The sequence below is a fragment of the Camelina sativa genome, chromosome 16 (assembly GCF_030686135.1).
Source record: "Camelina sativa cultivar CO46 ecotype springtype chromosome 16, ASM3068613v1".
NCBI classification, from domain to species: domain Eukaryota; kingdom Viridiplantae; phylum Streptophyta; class Magnoliopsida; order Brassicales; family Brassicaceae; genus Camelina; species Camelina sativa.
This window is the reverse complement of record NC_141895.1, coordinates 18,431,168-18,450,005: the sequence shown is the minus strand read 5'-3', so window position 1 is coordinate 18,450,005 and position 18,838 is coordinate 18,431,168. Positions and strand designations below refer to the sequence as shown.

The window sequence follows — 18,838 nt, the reverse complement described above, 5'->3', positions numbered from 1 at the left end:
GTTAGAATTTTAAAGGATTTCATAAAAAAAAAAAAATCTACAACAGCTCTAAGCCAAAATGAAAAATCCTTGACGTCGGCCACCTTCTCCACTGGTGAACCTGAAGCTTTGTCTCTTCCTGGGAATCATACCACCACCATCTATGGTCGGTAAGCTCTCTCTCTCTCTCTTCTTCCTCTTAATTTGAATCTCCATCTGATTCAGCTTGTCAATTTCGGGAAATTGGTATTTTGTATCTTATCAATTTCTCAAATAAAAAATTAACTAAAAAATGAGTGAGGATGAATCTTCTGAGCAGATGAGCGAGGAGGGGATGTTTTATTGCAGTGTGTGTGAAGTTGAGGTGAGGGGTATACATATAGACACATGCTTGTCTTATTTTATCTTGTGATTAGCTTTACATTTTCCTTGCTTCATGATTCAATGTCAAGATAGCTTTACATACTTCTCTAGACTAATTATTGTATTCCTTTTGTAGGTTTTCAAATACAGCAAGCATCGCAGGGTTTGTAAAAAATGTGTGGACTGTTTTGATCATCATTGCAGGGTATTATAAGGACTTGCCTGAAAATCTCATATTTTTAAAAATCTCTTCACATTGTGTTAAATCCTTATCTTCGTTTGCTTATGGACTTTTGTAGTGGCTAAAAAATTGCATTGGCAAGCGGAATTACCAATGACTACATAGTTGCATTTAGAGATGAAGAGCAAGAACTAGAAGTTGGAGGTGGTCAACAGGTTCATCCTTGGGCTGAGGTTGTGAACGTGGTTTCTGCTATTGTGACTGTTGTTGTTCCGTTTGTGACTGTGTCGTTGTTGCTGCAGACTACAGTGGAGGTAGCAATTGGCGAGGAGGTTCAACAACAAAAGGTGAACCTGAGAAATCAAAAATGATTTGTGACTATTGTTGCTGGGTTGGAAATAAAAAAATGATTTGTGACTATTGTTGCTGGGTTGGAGGCGGTTAATGAACAAAGGACATAGCTTCAGACTCTTGATCCGATTTTGTTTATGCTACTTAGAAATATATATATATATATATATATATATATACATAAATATATATGTTTACATTCTTAAGAAGATGCAAATGTTGTTATAATTTTAAGACCACAAAAATATATATTTGAGATGTAAAATATGTTAAAATCACCCAAAGTTTAACAATCAAATTTCATAGAATTATGCCTGAGATGGGTCTGGATATCCGGGTTTTTGGGGCTATCCGGATCCGGATCCGTATCCAGCGGATATGTGGTTTTAGTCTCCGTCTCCGGATCTGTCTACTCAGGTCGGATATCCGTGTGAAAACCCGGTTATTCGCGGATATCTGGATCCATTCCAAAGCACTTTCAAAATCGATGAAACTCTAGATCGAGCCGTCTATTGAAGGAAATCTTCCCGTTACGGCCAATACTCGCTCTAGATCTCGTCATCTCGTTCTGAAATTGACCAGAGAATCAAAAATCTGATGAAGCAACCACCGTAAATCATCGAACAGAAGCTTGTGGCATCGCATCAAGTACCATTGGATTGAATGAATCCACTGTATATATGGGAACACGAAGCGGAGCCGAGGCGTGACGGTAGTCTTTTAGCTGATTCGTCGGAAAAGAAGAGGAAGAAGAGAGAAAACGAGGTGGAGAGGGAGGCTGCTTAACCTAGTTTTTGTTACTATGATTTTTTTGCTTCTTACACGTAGTGGGCCTAGAAAAAATATTAAGCCCAACGTTATTCTTTTTTCATAATATACGTAATGGACCATAATTATATATTAAGCCCAACTTCAATAATATGCATGCATATTTGCCGGATAGCGGATACCCATTTCCTTTTTTAGTGTTATCTGGATCCGAAACGGATCCGCCAGATTCAAAAAATCACTATCCGGATCCGGATCCGTTTTGCCGGATATCCTATTTTCCGGATTCGGATTCCGGATTCGGATCCGGATATTCGCAGATCTCGGATATTTGTCTCAGGGCTACATAGAATCATATTTCATTTTCTTTTTTAAAAATATAAAAACTCTAAAGCACAATCAAATCTCTTAAAAACCTACCTAAATCTTCAAAAGTCCTAAAATGTTAAAATCCTACCAAATCATTTAAGATCTAAGTTGAATACCCCCTTTTAGTGTTCAAAAATCGACTTATTGTCATTTTTTATTAATTCAATTTGGTTTTTTATTAATGACTACAATTAGTTTGTTTAGTTTGGTATTCTGTTTACAATTTTTTTTAATGAATTTGGATTGATTTTTAAAAAATTGATTGAATTTGGAATATTTTTTATTTTGGATTTGATATTATATATCAAACCTGTTCCGAACGCAAGATAATTTGAAGTTTGGGATATAACTTGAAAGTACCAAACTCAACGGGTGTTTATCCACACTTGACAGGAAATTTAAAAATACATGAAAGGGTCCTAAACCTCTAAACCCAAAAATTAGAAATACTTGATGCCAAATCTGAACGGATACCTGAACGCACAAGTTTTGAAAATATGTTTCGCAAATGAGATATTATAATATACATTGAAAAAATGCAAGAATGATTTTGAGGTTGCCACATAAAAAACACTAATTTCATATCTTGGAAATAGTAGTATTGATAACTGATTGTAAATCTGGAAGAAATTTACTATTAATTATAATATATTTTCCTTAAAATTCAGTATTAGAGCATTTACTATGTGATCATATAATTTATTAGAATGGAATTTAGCAGAAAATACTAACTTTAATCAAATTCAAAATACATTTAACTACATTGTAATTGTAATGTGAAAATAAATTACCGAAAGAAAAAAAAAACGAAAATAGAAACTCAAATCAAATAGTGCAAATGAAAATCTGAATAACTTTTAGAATCTCATACATTAGTGTTTATGATATGAATATGAGAATATGCATTATACAAATATGTTTATAATTTTGATTTTGTTGTTATCCTTTTCTTCACCATTAGGAAAACATATACATATATATATATGTCATGCATCTTTATTCATCATTTGATCAATCCAATCTATGCAGTCACGATAATCTTCAAGATGATCTTCTCCCCCTATATCATCATTTTGATTCACAGCTTCTATATTATGATACTCGCAGGATTCCATCGTATTATGCTGCTGACTTGTCGATCCAATATTTATAGAAATAGAATGATCATGGTTCTCCATACTAGTGTTAAGGGTTGAATTTATTGGTTTTCTAAAGGCAATATTGTCTGTAAGATAACTAGAAGGCAAAGGATTATTTTTCTCAGAAAAACCAGTTTCTTCTAACCAATAAGCCATATTTTTCTCGACGCCAATGTCAAAAGAAATCAGGTTTTCGATAGAAACAGCTGGACCTTCATTTGTATTGCTTTCAAAACTGGTCATATTGGTTTTAATAGGGAATTCATAAGGCATTTCACCAGAAACTAAACCCACATGGTTCATACCAACTTCTTCTTGAGGAAGAACATTTTCTCCAAAATAACCTATGCCCATTAAATTAATATCCACTTCAGATGGAATCTTAATTTCAGGAGGAACATAACCATCTTTTAAAGAAACTGACTCCTTCTGGTTTGTATTATTTCCCGGAAAAGTTATATTCATATCAGTTTGAGGAAAAACATAATTTTCTGTTGAAGGATGCCAATCTACATGGTTCATATTGATTCTATGATGACTATGGTTTTCTATTAATGGATTTGAACTCATCTGGTCTATATTGGTTTCAAAAGAGTTCATGGTACTATTTGGAAGAAAATTATTATTTTCATCCAAATTGCATAGATCCTCTAGACGAACAAAAGAAGCTGGTACAGAAGGAAAATCTAAATTTATGTGGTTTATATCATCTTCATGGACAAACTTAGGTGGGTGAAGGGGGTTAGGATCATAGTGCGGAATGGAAACCCTCACGGATTCTGTTTGATATGCACATGTGTTTGATGGTAAATCAGAAAGAATATGAATGATTTCACTACCTAAGCTAGTATGAACTAGACCAATATGGTTAGCATTACCAATAGAAAGATTATTGTAAGTTGGATTACTACTTATGGTTGAAGGAATAGAAGCAACATTCATGGATGACTTGTTAAATATGTTACCCAAACGCGAATGATCGTTGAGGTCCAATTTTTTGTTGTGATGAAACTTTGACATATTTTTCTTTCTCTCGACGGTAGGATTTTTAAATAAAACTGTATATTAAAAATGATATATTAATACTTATATCACACAAAATAATAGAATTGTGAAAGTTATATAATAAAATAATACTTACATGGATTGATGGGTGATGATGATGAAGAAATTTTCTTTCTTAAAGAATTCCACAAGGAGTTACTTGCAATGAGATTCTTTGTTAAGTTGGATGTTTTGAAAGGATATTTGTAATCCGAAGGGTATTCGACTGTTTTATTTGTCGATTTCCATTCATTTCTCGACAATACGTCTCTTATCCGTTCAATTTGAGTTTTGTATTTCTGAAACATTATAGAATAATAAGATTCTCAACAATATTTTATGTTGAAGAAAATATTTAATTATTATATATATGAACCTGAAGGTGGCTAGCGACTTGGAGATGAGTTAAGTTTGGGTCATTCATAATCCTCAATATGGATTTGGGACGAAACTCTGCAAGATAAAATAGTGTTAGAAACTAGTATAAGAATCTTATATATATGTGAAAGCAGATACGTCAAATGTGAAATATAATTTTTACCTTTTTCCCCCAAAATGGAAAGAGCAGCTAAAAACTTCATGTGGCGCTCATTAGTCCACAAACTTTGACGTCTTCCAACACTATTATCCACTTTCATCCATTCTCTTCTCTTATTCTCAACCTCAATAGGACAACCTGGTTTAGATTTCCATTCGACATTTGTTATAATTTTTCTCTTATGGTATGCTTCAGAAGTTGTGACTCTGCTGATGAAATGTCGTCTTCCTAACAAAGAAGCTTGACTTGTTCTCTGCCTCTTAAGGCTTGCCCTAAAAGCTTCAATCTGATCTATATCTTTGTCTATAACATTTTCTTGGTCTTCAGTCATATTAATTTTCATTAACTCTTGATTCTTTTTATGTAACATGTGTTGCCACATGTTTTTAATGTCGATTTCAGAAATCGGCATGTTTAGAATAAAAGAAGCTCCATTTGTCAAAAGATCAGATGTTTTTTTTGTTTTTTTTCTCTGGATTGATCACTTTCACAAAGAAAAAAAATTAGTAATTAGTGGATCAAAAATATGGTGAAAACTATAAACAAGGAGAAAATTATGAACATTGTCATACATGTGAGAGGGATGTTCTTTTGAAGCAAAGCAGTGAGAAAGGAATATGAATCTAATTGAGGCATTTCAATGTTGGCTATGACAAGTCCGATGTCCTTTTTCTGTTTCTCAATTATCGATAGAGCCTTGCTTACCGCATCCATGCTAATCACTAGTAAATTAATTTTTATATAAGATATTTATAATATTTAAAAAGGTTAATAATACTCATTTATTATATTTCATTCATTAAAAAATGAAAAAGACTACAATAATGAACACATATATTAATTAGATTAATCGGTCAAAAATACATAAATAATTATATATATATAATTATGAAGTATTTGTTTGGGTAGCAACAACATTATAAAATCTTAATATCCGATAAAAGTACAAATAATATCTTAAACTCAAAACAGTTTTGTCAAATGAAAACAAATATGTAAAACACGGATCATACATCCATCAAAAAACATTTGTGAATAAACTTTTTGATTAAACAGAAATTTGTATGTGAATTAATCATGGAGATCTAAGACCAAATAGCCTCAAATATATTTTTCTATTATGAAGATTATGATTCATGCATTTTTGTGATTTGGATATATAATCAATACAAATAACCACAAAATCTAGAGATTTAGAATTATTAGTCATCATGAAAATTTTCAACAAATGGTAAAATTTAACAAGGAATTGCAACATTTGTGAAGATATAGAATAAATTTGATATGTAAATGAAAAATAATCAACATAAAATAATTGTTTGGCAAGGATCAATTGTCCTTTACCTTTTTTTGAAAATGGTTCAAGCATTGACGTGAGGGACGCGACTGATGCAGTGTCATGTTCGATCAGCAAGACGAAAATATCATCAACATTTTGAGGAGTTAAGCTCTCAACCATTTTCTCTGATATTTTGGACAAGAATTATATGATTTAAGGCTTTTGAGAAAATTGTTAAGTTGAAGGAGAGATACTAATGCCTGGTCATATATATAAAGAACAGATAGAATCAGTGGACCCAACTAAGTCATACATTGCAAATAATAGACTTATGAATAGTATATGACTTAATTTCCTTCTTAATTTTAATATCATCAGTTTGACCTTTTGATGTTAAAAAAAAAACTGACTATTATGTCTAAAATAGAATTTCTTAATTTTATATATTTATAAACCTTATGAAACCTCTAGTCGCTGAAAGTATAGTTTGAAAAATGTATTTCAATGGTCATCTTTTGTAATACAAACGATAACAATTTTAGAAAATTTTGAAAATAGTATAAAATTCAATCAGTTTTTAGTAATAGTATAAATCCTTTGACTATAGCTTAAAAAGTTATGATGTTGTCCATTTAGCAAAAACCAAACATAGTTAGTCAAAAAATTATTTATAAAATTTTGACTCATAATTTTTTAATTTTAATCTGTTTTTAATACTATGTTTCATATACTGAAGTATTAAAAAATATATAATTAATTTTAAATATGTATAAATATATATATATATATATATAAACTATTATAGCATTACCTTTTCTGTTTAGGTTTTTTCAAACAAAAGCCATGTTTATGTTTTTTAATTCCAACATTACCATACATTTATATATATAATTTGTTATTTTATTTAAAATTGTGGTGAGAAACAACATGTGTCTTGTCAAATTTTTCTTTTTTGATTTGAATTGAATGTAAAATTTTAGTCAACCAAAAAACTTTTTACAATAAATGCATCTGTTTCTGAATCACAAGTTGAAAATATATAGAAGCTAAAGATCAAATAAACTTCCTTAATTATTTTTTGGAGCCCAAAATTTTTCCAAATTGGAACAAATGTAGATTTTATGTATGACTTGAAATGTAAGAACATACACTATAATTAATTTATTAAATTAGATAATTCAAAATTATTGTTGTAAAGTAAATTATTAATCTAAGGTTTAAAACTGAAAATAAGTACCTGTATTTTTTGAAGTATCAACAATGTACAAAAGAACATAGCAAAAAAAAATAAGGAAAAAAATGCCATTTACAAAAAGTGGTGACAACAAGTTTCTTTACCATTATTGTTAAACGTACGTAATCATCCGTATAACTATGATGTTCTTCTTTGTCATTTGATTTTTTTTTTTTCTGTTTTCTAATGATGTATGCTAAATGAACACAACTTAATACAGAGATTCGGGCCTTGAATATTATTTATGAGATTAGGATTAATGTACCCTAAGACTAAAGTATACATACATATGTATGTGAAGCGGTTTATTTCAATAACACAGGATTTTCAAAATCATAGTATAATTCTAACAAAACTTTTTACACAAAGTTTGCAATCGGGAGAACATGTCTAGAGTTATGTGCTTAGGGGTAAAGTATGTTATTAATCTAGATAGTAGATACGATATCAATATTTACATGGAATATATAAAACCTCCCATTAAAATTTTTACAATATCCCAAACACAACGTTGATCTTTCTTACATCGATGAATTAGACCTCTCTATTTAAGCCCTCGCTTGGTTCAAATAATATGTACCTCTTGTTTAGTGCAAATAGGTACAAAGTATATCATCAATATAGGCTCTGTAGTACCAAAAGACTCCTTTTATAACTAGTTCATTCACCACATATGAACAACCAAATGATATACACTTTCCTCGGGTTTTAAAAGTCTCAGAATAAACCAGAAAAAAAATATCAAACAACAACTACTAGACTCAAACTGTTTCCAGGACGCTCTTACTTATGCACATTATTTATTCACTTTTTACCAAATGCTATATTTGCCAATCGTTTCAATAGCTATCAATACCATCATTGTACTATCTGTGGAATATTATGTATGAGTTTCGGACCTTTTTCCGCTTTACCTTTGAAGTCATGTAAGCAGCTGGAAGGAGGACTGACTTGGGTTTAGACAACCAGGGTCATGTATGCAGCTTCAAGGATGACTTGGGTTTGTAGCCAGCAGCCACGAGCTTCTCCTGCTCGGATAGTGAGTGACGGAAGTGGCAACGGTGACCATAAGGACAGATATCACCAGCAAGAACCATTCTGCAAACCTCAGTCTTGTAACGGGGATGGCGGATCACAGGGCGGAGTTCCTTAATGCCGTGAGCGAATTGGCAGTGGTCATCATATGGGCATGTCCCTGTCTCTTGCCATTTGTTGCACAGCTCTGTCTTTGTCATCCCTTGATTGTAGACCTCCACTTCTATTTCCTCCTCCTGATCTTCTTTCTTCCCTCCTCCTCCTCCTCGCACATACACCTTTTGCTGCAATTCATTTATTCATATATCCACCATTACTCTTTACATCTATACTTCAAAAAAAGCAGAAGAATAGAACACAGATCATATATGCAGCACAGATTCAACAGTCTATATAGTGTCCTAATGATTACCTATTTCCCAAAACACTAAACCAAAACCGACTCTAGTTAAAAACCTCCTCTCAAATATACTGTTTCCTGCATTTCATTCATTCATCCACCAAAAATCTTTTTACATCTACAGTTCAAAGAAAGCAGAGTGCTAGAGGATTCTGGTATCATCAAAACAAGGCAGATTGGAATCATATATGTAGCTCACATGCAACAGTTGATCAAATCTATTGTATCTCAATGATTACCTACTTACCAAAACACTAAACTAAAACCGTTCCCTGCATTTCATTCAATCATCATTGATTACTTAAAAACTTATATAGTTCAGACTTCAGAGAAAGTAAACAGCATCAAGACAATTGTTTCTTCATTTTCTTTCACAAGCAGAACAGCAAATTGTTATCAACACTGGTTTTCTAATTAAAGCCTCTTCTCAGATATACTTTTTTTTCCTGCATTTCATTTCATTCATCACCATTACTCTTACAACTATACTTCATACTTCAGAGAAAGCAAACAGCATCAAGACATTTCTTCTTTTGTATCTTTCCCCTGCTCAAGAATCTAAAACTACACTTAATTGACTGAGTTCTCAACACAAAACCTTTCGCCTACACCACCAAGTGTAACAAACATTGATTGTAATTACATTCAACAGTGAACCAAGTCAACATTCTCAATGATTACCAAAACACTAAACCAAATTATTACCAAACTTGACTCAAACCCACAGTAATCAAAGAAAACAAAGAAGCAAAAGATAATTACCGTCGTACTGAGCTGACCACCACAAGTCCCAGTCTTAGGTATGGTTCCACGAGATTTACCAGATTGAGCAGCTCCACCACCACCACCTTGGGTCGCCTTAGAGTAACCGCTAGATCTCACAGAGATGCTCTTAGGGAGCGAAGAACGGTTCATATCCTCATTCTCCATAACACTCGTCGGACTCTCATCACTAACGTCATCTCGCTTAACCGTACGGTTCTGATTCTCCACTCCGTCTTTACCTCCGATCGAAAGATTGCTAAGCATCCGCAACGGAACCCTATCGCAATCGAGTCGGCTCTGGATCGAGGATCTGATGAGACTGTTAAGCTCATTCTTGAGGTGACGATTCATCGATCGGAGCTCAGTGTTCTCAAGACGAAGCGCTTCTGCTTCCAGCGAAGCCTCATGGAGACGCGTGTAACACAACGCCTCTCGATTCACCATATCTTGACGCTGCTGCATGATGTTGCGACTCGATTTGTAGAGCTGATCAGAGAATAGAGACGACGAAACGACTCCTCCTCCGCCGCCGCAGGACGAGTCTCCTTGGGATTTCTTGATTCCGACGACTCCGGCTGAGCTTCCGCTGTAGTTAAACGGCGCGATTTCGTTTTCCATCTTTCCGGTAGTTATGTTACACAATCGCCACAAATAAATCAAAAATTTAAGCATCTCTAACGGAATCGCGAAGAATCAAACAACCGTAATCAAGCAATTGATGATCGGAAAGTTCAAAATCAGATCTAATTTTTCCCGAGAAAATCAGATCTAAGTTTCCGGGAAAGATAATCTCATCTATAGATTCAAAGCAATTTCAAAATCAAACGAGTAGATTTCAAGAATCGGAGACGAAATTGACAAGTAAAAGCGATGGAAGATCACCTGAAGTAAGAGAGAATCACCGCCGGGAAAACGAGAGAAACTGCCGAGAAAATGTAGCGAAACAAACAACTGAGATAATTTTCTTGGCTCTAGAGAGAGTTAGAGAGAGAGACTTCAAGTTAGAGAGAGAAAGCAACTCGAGAGAGGAAGCTACACAGAGTATTTATACAGGGCTTTGGATTCGCATCGCGAGGGAAATTATAAGGATTTAATCATTTAAATTAAATAAGTAATTAAGGAAAAAATTATGCGGTTGTTACGGTTTAACAGAAAAGAAACAAACCAGAGTCTTTGAGCTATTAATAATTACGGCTATGCCACTATATTTATTTTTGAGCATATGTTATAAAACTATATATTATAATATTTGATGTAGATGATTTAAGAGGAGTGTGTGTGATCTAATAAGTAGGAAGAAGCCATAATAAGTAGCTGGAGATACTAATAACATGGCCCAATTGTGGTTAAGAGAATCATTTGTTTCAACTAATTGCTTGATTTTGAAGATTATTTTCAAGGGATCATATTGGTCATTTTTTTTTGTTTACAAAACTTGCTTATTTATCACAACTATAACTAACCCCTTTTGTAATGTGTCTTGTCAATATTCATCAAAAACAGTACTAATTATGATTCTGGTAACACAAAAGTTTCCCTATTTACACTGTTCCTTTATCATCATTGTGTCAATGTCATTGTTTGTTAAGTAACCTTTGTGATTTATCATTACTGATAAAAAGTCATTTCTGGTGAATTTGGTGTAAGAACCTGTCTGTGATTAACAAAGTAAATGTTGAAGCAAAATAATCAGTCTCATCAGATACACAGTTACATGCAAGAAACTGAGTCACGTAAAAATAGATGAAACGGTAGATTAGTGAGTCTTATGTACAAAATGGCTTGGTGCAAATCCAGTAGCTATGCGTTGTACTGAGTTCTTCTTGGGGACAATACTAAATTCATTTCTCCTCCCTGAATCCAAATTACGAAAAGTTTAAGATAGACTCTCTTAATATAAGATAGCTCATATATATATATATTAAGAGACTTACGCTCGTGCTCTCTTCTTCTCCTTGAGCCTTGAGATGGCCTTTTGACGTGCATTGTTAGAGACAGGGGAACAAAATGAGATTACTTTCTCTGAATGATTGTGAGGGTAATCAGTTGCGCTACTTGAGAATGAGATAGATGATGAAGCTGGTGTAGGTGCAAATATGGGATTATTGAATGAAGAAGAAAATGTCTTCATCTGAAACACAGAGAGATCTTAGGTTATATAACATGAAAGTATAAAACCGATATAGTATTAGAAGATTTCAAACCTTGCTAGACTTGTCTAAGGAAGAAACAAAGAACATGTTGTTACTGTCTGCAATAGGCTCAGGATCAGCTCCAAATTGCTCTTCATCAAAGTTTCTGAAAGTGAGATCAATGTCAGGTATATGAAAGTCATCATCTTCGCAAACGGTCTCTTCACAAACTCCAATGTCTTGTAGGTTTTGATGCCACAACTGCAGGAACAAAGCTAATCTCATGTAACTAATTAATGGTTCGACAAAGACTAATGTAATGTATGATATATAAACCAAACCTGATTGTTCTTATTATATGGACTTTTATTGCATTCCCAAAAGGAATCACCAAGTGTAGAAGACGAGGACAAATGTGAAAAGTCTACAATCAGCTCTTTTCCGGTCTGCGGAAGATCAACTAACCGTTCCTCAGATCTCTTCGGAAGCTCCAATGGAGATGGATCAGCTCGTTCTGTCAAAGACAAATCATCATCGTCTTCCTTGAGCTGAAGCTTCTCCAATTCAAGAATCTGTTCCAAGACAAAACCAGCTTCTCTTTGCACCTGAAACCATCAAAAATCATCGGTACATCAGCAGCTACTGAGAGATCTATTCATCTACAAAGTTTAAAACATATATACAAAAGAACTAAGAGCATATGGCATAATGGTTTTTTCGAGTGGGTTGAGGACTCGCCCTATAAATCAAGATCGTTGTGGTTCCCTCTTGGCCACTGTAAACGCCTTAAGGATTAGTCCTACTGTCAAACTAGTAACGAATCTATATACAAAACAAGATTCAAACCTTGTTCATCTCCGATCGTCCCTTAGGTTTAACCATTCGTAAAGATTCCTCTAACGAAATACCATCATCATCCATAACTCGAAAACCCCACATAACCGCGAAATCTCTAGCACGAGGACACCCGGTGTAACACGCCACATCATCCCTTCTATGATGCTCAGACACACCACCACCACCAACATGGAACTTATCGTTACATCCATGGCAAAGAAACATTCTATGGTCAAAACATCGAACAACACAAGGCTGGTCCTTACAAGAATCACATAAAACCGTTCGTAAATGTCGTCCAGATAGTGAATTAGCTGAATGAACCTTTGCATCACATGTCAAACAAAGATTCGCTGCATCGGCTATACAATAAACCACTGCTCTATACGCTTTACAAAACTCGCATACTCTTTCCATTTTTTTTCATAACATAATAAAAGAGATTCGTCCCTGTTACATCAAAAAAGTTTATAAATCGATCAGAGATCTCAAAGATTGAACAATAAAAGTAAATAAAAAAACAGAGGAAAAAGTTTTTACCGAGGAGAGAACTACCAGAGATTGGTGACACAAAAAAAAAGCTTTCTCTGTTTTAAGAACTTTCCCATCTGATAAAATCCGTCGGTTAGGATGATGTGGCAAAGCCACGTAGATAAAAGGGTGGGGACTTACAAATTGGTGATTACGTTATCCGTATGCACGTGAGATATGGGGAAGCCACGGACGTATGTAACACTATGACAGCTTCTTTCTCGACCCATCATCTCTAAGCTTACCTTTTCCTAACCAATAAGCCCATGCCACATGTCGTACCCAACCCCGGACCAAACATAACTACAAATATCCATCCGGTTTCAAACTAAACTTGAACTAAAGAAAATAAACTATACAATACGCTTTTTAGAAAAATATCTTATATATTTATTTTTTTCACGAAAGATATGTCTATTTTATTCTTAAAACGACATTTACAATGAGCAGATGCTTCTGTAGCGTTTTTGTCAGAGCTTACTGCTTCCACAATAGTAATTTTTGAGTTTGTTTCAATCATACCTGCTTACACAATAGTTTTGATTGTTATAAAATTGTCAGGCAATTTCAGAATGGATTTCTTTGGTTTAGTTAAGATCAAAATGGTCCCGGTTTATCTTACATATTGTACATACATCCTAAATAAAAAAGCTGAATCTACTATCAAACCGATGAAAATAAAGAAAGAAAGATAAAAACTTCCGATAAAATGAGAAAGGTCACAGATACAACACCAGAGTTAGCAGAGATCCCCCTTCCATGCCCATGTTGATGTACAAAACAAAACTCTGGTTTTCGCAAAAGTTAAACGCATTGACATTCTAGATTTGGCAGACAGAACAGAAGCAACATGCAGGTGGTTTCAGTCTGATTTATGCCTGACTGAATCCAATCAAAGATAGTGAGCATCATCGTATCAGGAATAAGACCCAAGAAAAGATAGAGGACTTTCATTAGTTACCTATTTGTCAACTTTTTTTGGTGTGTACTTCGATCATATCATGATCCTCCATATCAAGTTCAGCAGGAGTGGTCGATGGATCAATCTTATCACCGTCAAAAATAAATACAAGATTTTGCAGGTTAAGCTTAGCTTTCTCTGCATACATTTTGAAAACCTGCTCAAACTTCTCATCCTACAACAAAACGGGAAAATACCAATTCTACATCAGTATACAAAGCCATTTCATAATTTACACATTGATAAAGACAGGGAACTCTTATATTATTACTTCAGCGACCCCTCAAATAAGCCTCTATGATCCAGAGACGCTTCTCAAAAAAAACTCAACCCCTTTCAATATTTAAAGTGATCTCTTCAATCCCCAATCTATACTCATGCTTTCCAAGAACGCTCGTATTCTCTAGCTATCCGAATGTTAGCGAGGGTGACATAACAACTAACTCTTATGCCTACCTATCCCACATGATGGCAGGTTGGGTACTGAGCCGCAAGCAACAAACAAAACTTACCGCAAACACTCGGCATTGCTTCTTTTCATCTTTGTCCTGAATTGTAATGACAATCTTGGCCCTGTCATTCGTAGGCTCTGGTGGTGCCTCATCAGCAGCCTCTGAAGGTGGATTGAGTGATACTTCAATCTCCCTTTTAGCAGACTCCTCAACTTCCTGCATCACATCTGCTACAGTTTTTGTGAATGACATGAGCTCCATCTTCTTCGTCCTACATTACATATTTCAAATTAGTAATATGGAATCAAAGTATAAACAATAAGACTAAGACTCTTCACGGATAGCAATAAAAGAAAAAAAGTAGAAGGAAATGACTAAATCACTCAAACGAAATCGTATCATCAGTATGCATTAACAAAATACTAAGATAGACTTACCAAATTTAACTCTTTATGGGCAAGTTAAACCAACCAAGAGCTTTATATAAATTTGGAATTGAAAAAAACTGTTGCCTCTAACAGCAACGTGGGAAGCCTAGAGATGAGATTACAAGCAAACAAACAAAACTACCTTAATGCTTTAATGGTTGAATCTTCGACAGACTCCTTATTTTTGTCGAAGATAACCTTAGGCGGAGGAATCAACCAATCTTCATCACCCGTTACTTCAATCACTTTCACATCATCATCATCAAACTTTTCAACCTACATAAAAGCAAATCGATAGATTTCAAAAACCAAAACAAAGATTCAAGATTCCAAAAGGGATGATGATATTCACCATAGATTCTGAATTAGAACTGAATCAGTAACCAAAAAAAAAACTTAAAAGAAACACTCTTTACAATCCCTAAGTTTCTATAATCTGTTCTCCTTCCCCATTGTGAATTTTTAAGTTAAAACACAAAGAGCTCACTGAACCCAATCATAAAAGATCACTTTCTTACAGTTTGTGAAGTTTTTTTAGCTCTCTTTGGAATAGGCGTCACCGAGGCATCATCATCATCGTCTACAAAGATTTCAGAGCAATTAAGAAAAGAAAACTTTATTACTCTGGGCTGCTCAGTCGCCAAAATTAAAAACTCACCATCAATACAAACAAAATTGGCTGGCTGAACACGACGATAATCAAAAAGCGGCTCTAGATCTTCTCCTTCACCTCCCTAAAATCATTTTCAGTAATACAACAAATTCAGAAAAATTCAGGAATCAAAACAAAATCTCACAAAAGCAACAAAAATTAGGGTTTTTGAAAATTAAGATCTCTAAGAAAAAACCCAGAAATTCTCACCATTGTAGCAAATTTGAATCTTCTCCGAATCTTGATTTAGTAAATTTGGATAGGTATCGTCGTGATGAGGAGAGATCGCTGTTTTGTAGCTTAACGAGAGCTTTCAAGTGATTTTGAATTTTGAGATATAGAGAGAGAGGCTCGACGATTCGATATACGCGCGTGTGGTTACGAACACATCATCATGGTTTTTTTTTTTTTTTTCCTAATCTTAACTTTGGGCCTACATATTGGGCCGAGGCTTTATTTATATGATCTATATGCTTTAAACCTCTTTTTTTAGATAGTCCCATTCCCATAGTCCATAGAGGTTGAAGTAACATGCACAAACTTTCTAGTCAGCTTTAGGTATAATAAATCAGACATATGATATATCCAATCCTTAAAAATAATTGAAAACGAATTCCAACTGAAGGTGTTACAAGGTTACGCCTCTACTAAAGTATTTGCTTACAGTGCTCCATATAGCTTCGAAAAATCTTGAAGTTAAGCCCTCAGGTCGTCCTAGCTAGGGTCATACGTTTCCATATATTTGCGTCATTAAAACATAAAAAAAAAAAACAAACATAACAATCATGACCAAAATCATTCTTCATTAGCATTAGGATCACATTCTTGACACGTTTACAACATGCACTTATTGTTAAAAGCTTCCCTCTAGTGCATCTTCTCCAAAAATAGAAGCCACGATTGTTGTTTTTTCTTTCTTCTTCATGTGGGCTTGACATCAAAGTCTATCATAAAAGCACATTTTGGAATATGAAAATGTAAAGAATAATCTCCTTTTTGTTTTATAATTAAGAGATTTTAATTGGCTAATTAATTCATATCTTGAACTTTTATTTGGTCTTAAAATTATTTATTTTTTAGATTATTGTAAAGATATAAAAGTTTAACTTGACACATCAAAATTTAAATTTTGTTAAAGAAAGACAAATACTGAACTAACAAAATTGATTCGGTCGGGTACCCACAAATATAACACTGATAATGATGCCATGAAGACCATGGAAAACAAAAGTGCACTTTTCGTTTTCACCATTTTTCTTTTTAATGGTTGATTAATGATTATATATGTTGTGTTGTAGAGAACATCAAGGGGGTGGTATGTATTTATATTAGAAATTAGTATTATAATACAACTTGGGTGATGAATGTTGCTTATTTGATTAGATACGATATCTTGATTTTGTTGTTATGGGTTTCGAGTGTGTTGTCTTTTTCGTATTTACTGTCACTTTTATCTTATTCTAGCTAACGACTATTTATATCAGATCATCCACCTAAAAATTCTATCACCAAGCTTTCTTTTGATAAGAGATTTTCTATTAAATGCATGAGAATAAGAGAAGGTAGACCAAGAGTAGAGAAGTTCATGGAAAGTCAAACCGAAAAGTCACAAACCCGGCCGAATTTACAAAATCAGACGAAAAAAGATATCTGCAATTAAGAAGGGTTGGTGAGGGTACCAACTAAACTGTCTTGAGAGAGAAATAAACAATCAAACAAAGGGTGAGAGACAATGCGATTTCAGACGATTGAGGGATCATGGGACCCTAGCTACTAGAGAACTGAGTTTATTACCAAGATATTTTATTTACTACAGTTGTTACAACTTACAAATGAATAAAATATAATTATTAATGCATTATGCATATATAGTCTTGCTAATGCCAAATTTTTGTTTCATGAAATGTTCCTTAAACGCCGCTTCTAGCCTTTTACCCTCTTTGCCTCTTTATATAGTTTTCTCTTCCCTCTCTTTCATTATTAACCTAATTATGTAGTCAATATTCCTAGTTTCCTACATTCTTGTTTGCAATTCTTTAACTTTTTTTTTTGTCAAGAGTTTGTTATTCTTATATCTGCGGAAATTATATATATTATTAATTGTTAATTTAAAATATCATAGTTAAAAAATGTAAAAGCATAATAGGAAAGCCATGAAAGTTATATTGGGAGTTGGAATCTTACCTATGAGATTATGTACCCAATCAATCATCATTCGGAGAGGCCACAAAGAACATACCCGAGTCCTAAACCGATTTGTTCGATCATAGTCAACGTGGTGAGACGACTCTCCTTCTTCTAGGTTACTTTCGGAAACACCTAAGTTAACCTCAAAGCGACAAATGGGGCAAGTGTTGTGAATGTTCAACCAAGACACAATGCAACTTGCATGGTATAAATGTACGCATTTCAATTCTTTTCCTTCCTCTCCAACTTCAAACTCCTCCTTGCATATCGCACAAACCTTCTCTTTCGCTAAATCCTCTTCCGTGATTATCACCGTTTTCACAGCCTGGATGGCGGATTGCGAGGCAGGTGGTGGACCGATCTGTACGCTGGGCATCACATCAGCGAATTCCTCGTCGGTATTGTAAACTAGATCATCATGACTGAACCGGTTACTTCTCGGTTGGTTGACAAGATGAAACGTGATCCAGTCGGTATCGCTATCCCAATAAGGTCGGCTTGGCCTCATAATGTCAAGCTCATCATGGAGATTGATCTCTCTAGAACAAAAAGGACATAAGGGACCATATAGACCATAGCTAGTCAGCCTAATGGTACGGCTACAATGACGACAATAGAAGTAATGGAACATTCTTGTTCTTCTTGTTCCATTAACAATAACTCTTGGACGATACGCAGATGTCATATTTCCAATCTTTTTTATGTTTTTGTTTGTAGAATCTAAAGATATATGCATTTATGCTTAAATACGTGCACATGTTTTTAAAAAGAGGCAAGACGAAGCCTATTCGAGTGAATGTGTTATTCTTTTCTGTGTCTAGGACGATGTCGTATGGTCTCTGCTATGTCAACTCGAGAATCTTTGGTGATTTTTCTTGTACGAATCAACGATTGCAAAGGATGCTTGGAGAATCAATTACCGAGAAAGGGTGTAGGTTAAGACTTAAGAATTTAAAAAATAAAAATAATCTATATATAATAACAATCCGAATAAATGCTGTGTTTTCATATTTTTTGGACATTTTTCGAAAAGTCGTGATGGTTCATTAAAACTGTTATTTATGAAAAGTTAAAATTGGTCACTGTAGAGTTATGTTTATTGGGACATTCATATCTTTTGAAATCTGTATATATTTGTTTGTTTGAACTGTTTTCATTTTTTTGCAATGACACAAAACAATATAAATTTTCAATCTCAATTATTCTCTAGCAT

General features: G+C 34.1%; 5 protein-coding genes and 2 long non-coding RNA genes across 11 annotated transcripts; 1 reads left to right on the top strand and 6 right to left on the bottom strand.

Moving 5' to 3' along the window:
• Positions 1 to 2: 2 nt before the first annotated feature.
• On the top strand, positions 3 to 993 carry LOC104750636 (uncharacterized). Of its 4 annotated transcripts, none has more exons than XR_015585286.1 (5): positions 3 to 149; positions 299 to 343; positions 479 to 547; positions 642 to 738; positions 826 to 993. It is a non-coding gene; the product is annotated as an uncharacterized LOC104750636 (long non-coding RNA). The 4 variants fall into 4 exon arrangements; XR_002035926.2 differs by having other exon boundaries at positions 5 to 149; positions 642 to 756; XR_015585285.1 differs by having other exon boundaries at positions 8 to 145; positions 642 to 756.
• LOC147925707 (uncharacterized) lies at positions 561 to 1,810 on the bottom strand. The gene is made up of 2 exons (XR_015585288.1): positions 1,189 to 1,810; positions 561 to 876 (listed from the first exon to the last, which is right to left on the bottom strand). It is a non-coding gene; the product is annotated as an uncharacterized LOC147925707 (long non-coding RNA).
• A 1,156-nt stretch (positions 1,811 to 2,966) lies between these two features.
• LOC104753682 (putative two-component response regulator-like APRR6) lies at positions 2,967 to 6,191 on the bottom strand. The gene is given in 8 exon segments (XM_087492733.1): positions 2,967 to 3,134; positions 3,267 to 4,208; positions 4,292 to 4,493; positions 4,571 to 4,647; positions 4,736 to 5,201; positions 5,203 to 5,216; positions 5,305 to 5,454; positions 6,077 to 6,191. Coding segments are annotated over 8 exon segments (2,103 nt in total). The 3' UTR covers positions 2,967 to 2,997.
• A 1,687-nt stretch (positions 6,192 to 7,878) lies between these two features.
• On the bottom strand, positions 7,879 to 10,725 carry LOC104750635 (zinc finger CCCH domain-containing protein 15). Its single transcript, XM_010472461.3, has 3 exons — positions 10,328 to 10,725; positions 9,443 to 10,063; positions 7,879 to 8,564 (listed from the first exon to the last, which is right to left on the bottom strand). The coding sequence occupies exons 2-3, from the start codon at positions 10,061 to 10,063 to the stop codon at positions 8,217 to 8,219; spliced, it is 969 nt and encodes a 322-aa protein (XP_010470763.2). The 5' UTR covers positions 10,328 to 10,725; the 3' UTR covers positions 7,879 to 8,216.
• A 356-nt stretch (positions 10,726 to 11,081) lies between these two features.
• On the bottom strand, positions 11,082 to 13,957 carry LOC104753681 (putative zinc finger protein At1g68190). Its single transcript, XM_087493271.1, has 8 exons — positions 13,907 to 13,957; positions 13,409 to 13,827; positions 12,955 to 13,310; positions 12,424 to 12,864; positions 11,919 to 12,182; positions 11,650 to 11,838; positions 11,380 to 11,576; positions 11,082 to 11,299 (listed from the first exon to the last, which is right to left on the bottom strand). Exons 4-8 carry the CDS (start codon positions 12,829 to 12,831, stop codon positions 11,287 to 11,289), a joined length of 1,071 nt encoding a protein of 356 aa, XP_087349397.1. The 5' UTR covers positions 12,832 to 12,864; positions 12,955 to 13,310; positions 13,409 to 13,827; positions 13,907 to 13,957; the 3' UTR covers positions 11,082 to 11,286.
• On the bottom strand, positions 13,511 to 15,818 carry LOC104750633 (uncharacterized). 2 transcript variants are annotated; one of them, XM_010472459.3, is made up of 7 exons: positions 15,649 to 15,818; positions 15,445 to 15,520; positions 15,305 to 15,366; positions 14,929 to 15,062; positions 14,419 to 14,629; positions 13,907 to 14,081; positions 13,511 to 13,827 (listed from the first exon to the last, which is right to left on the bottom strand). In XM_010472459.3, exons 1-6 carry the CDS (start codon positions 15,649 to 15,651, stop codon positions 13,914 to 13,916), a joined length of 654 nt encoding a protein of 217 aa, XP_010470761.2. In that variant the 5' UTR covers positions 15,652 to 15,818; the 3' UTR covers positions 13,511 to 13,827; positions 13,907 to 13,913. The 2 variants fall into 2 exon arrangements, with proteins under 2 accessions (XP_010470761.2, XP_019092988.2); XM_019237443.2 differs by having other exon boundaries at positions 13,511 to 13,823; positions 15,649 to 15,814.
• Positions 15,819 to 17,070: 1,252 nt separating this feature from the next.
• LOC104750632 (uncharacterized) lies at positions 17,071 to 18,351 on the bottom strand. Its single transcript, XM_010472457.2, has 2 exons — positions 17,623 to 18,351; positions 17,071 to 17,513 (listed from the first exon to the last, which is right to left on the bottom strand). The coding sequence occupies exons 1-2, from the start codon at positions 18,308 to 18,310 to the stop codon at positions 17,491 to 17,493; spliced, it is 711 nt and encodes a 236-aa protein (XP_010470759.1). The 5' UTR covers positions 18,311 to 18,351; the 3' UTR covers positions 17,071 to 17,490.
• Between the last annotated feature and the right edge of the window lie 487 nt (positions 18,352 to 18,838).

Coding starts and splice junctions, on each gene's coding strand:
- LOC104750635 (XM_010472461.3), bottom strand. CDS start 10,063: ATGGAAAACGAAATCGCGCCGTTTAACTACAGCGGAAGCTCAGCCGGA. Junction 8,565..9,442: donor GTGGTCAGCTCAGTACGACG/GTAATTATCTTT, acceptor AATGAATTGCAG/CAAAAGGTGTATGTGCGAGG.
- LOC104753681 (XM_087493271.1), bottom strand. CDS start 12,831: ATGGAAAGAGTATGCGAGTTTTGTAAAGCGTATAGAGCAGTGGTTTAT. Junction 12,183..12,423: donor GACGATCGGAGATGAACAAG/GTTTGAATCTTG, acceptor TGATGGTTTCAG/GTGCAAAGAGAAGCTGGTTT. Junction 11,839..11,918: donor CATATAATAAGAACAATCAG/GTTTGGTTTATA, acceptor TTGTTCCTGCAG/TTGTGGCATCAAAACCTACA.
- LOC104750633 (XM_010472459.3), bottom strand. Junction 15,367..15,444: donor CAATTTTGTTTGTATTGATG/GTGAGTTTTTAA, acceptor AAATCTTTGTAG/ACGATGATGATGATGCCTCG. Junction 15,063..15,304: donor CTAAAAAAACTTCACAAACT/GTAAGAAAGTGA, acceptor GCTTTTATGTAG/GTTGAAAAGTTTGATGATGA.
- LOC104750632 (XM_010472457.2), bottom strand. CDS start 18,310: ATGACATCTGCGTATCGTCCAAGAGTTATTGTTAATGGAACAAGAAGA. Junction 17,514..17,622: donor TTGGGTACATAATCTCATAG/GTAAGATTCCAA, acceptor TAATTTCCGCAG/ATATAAGAATAACAAACTCT.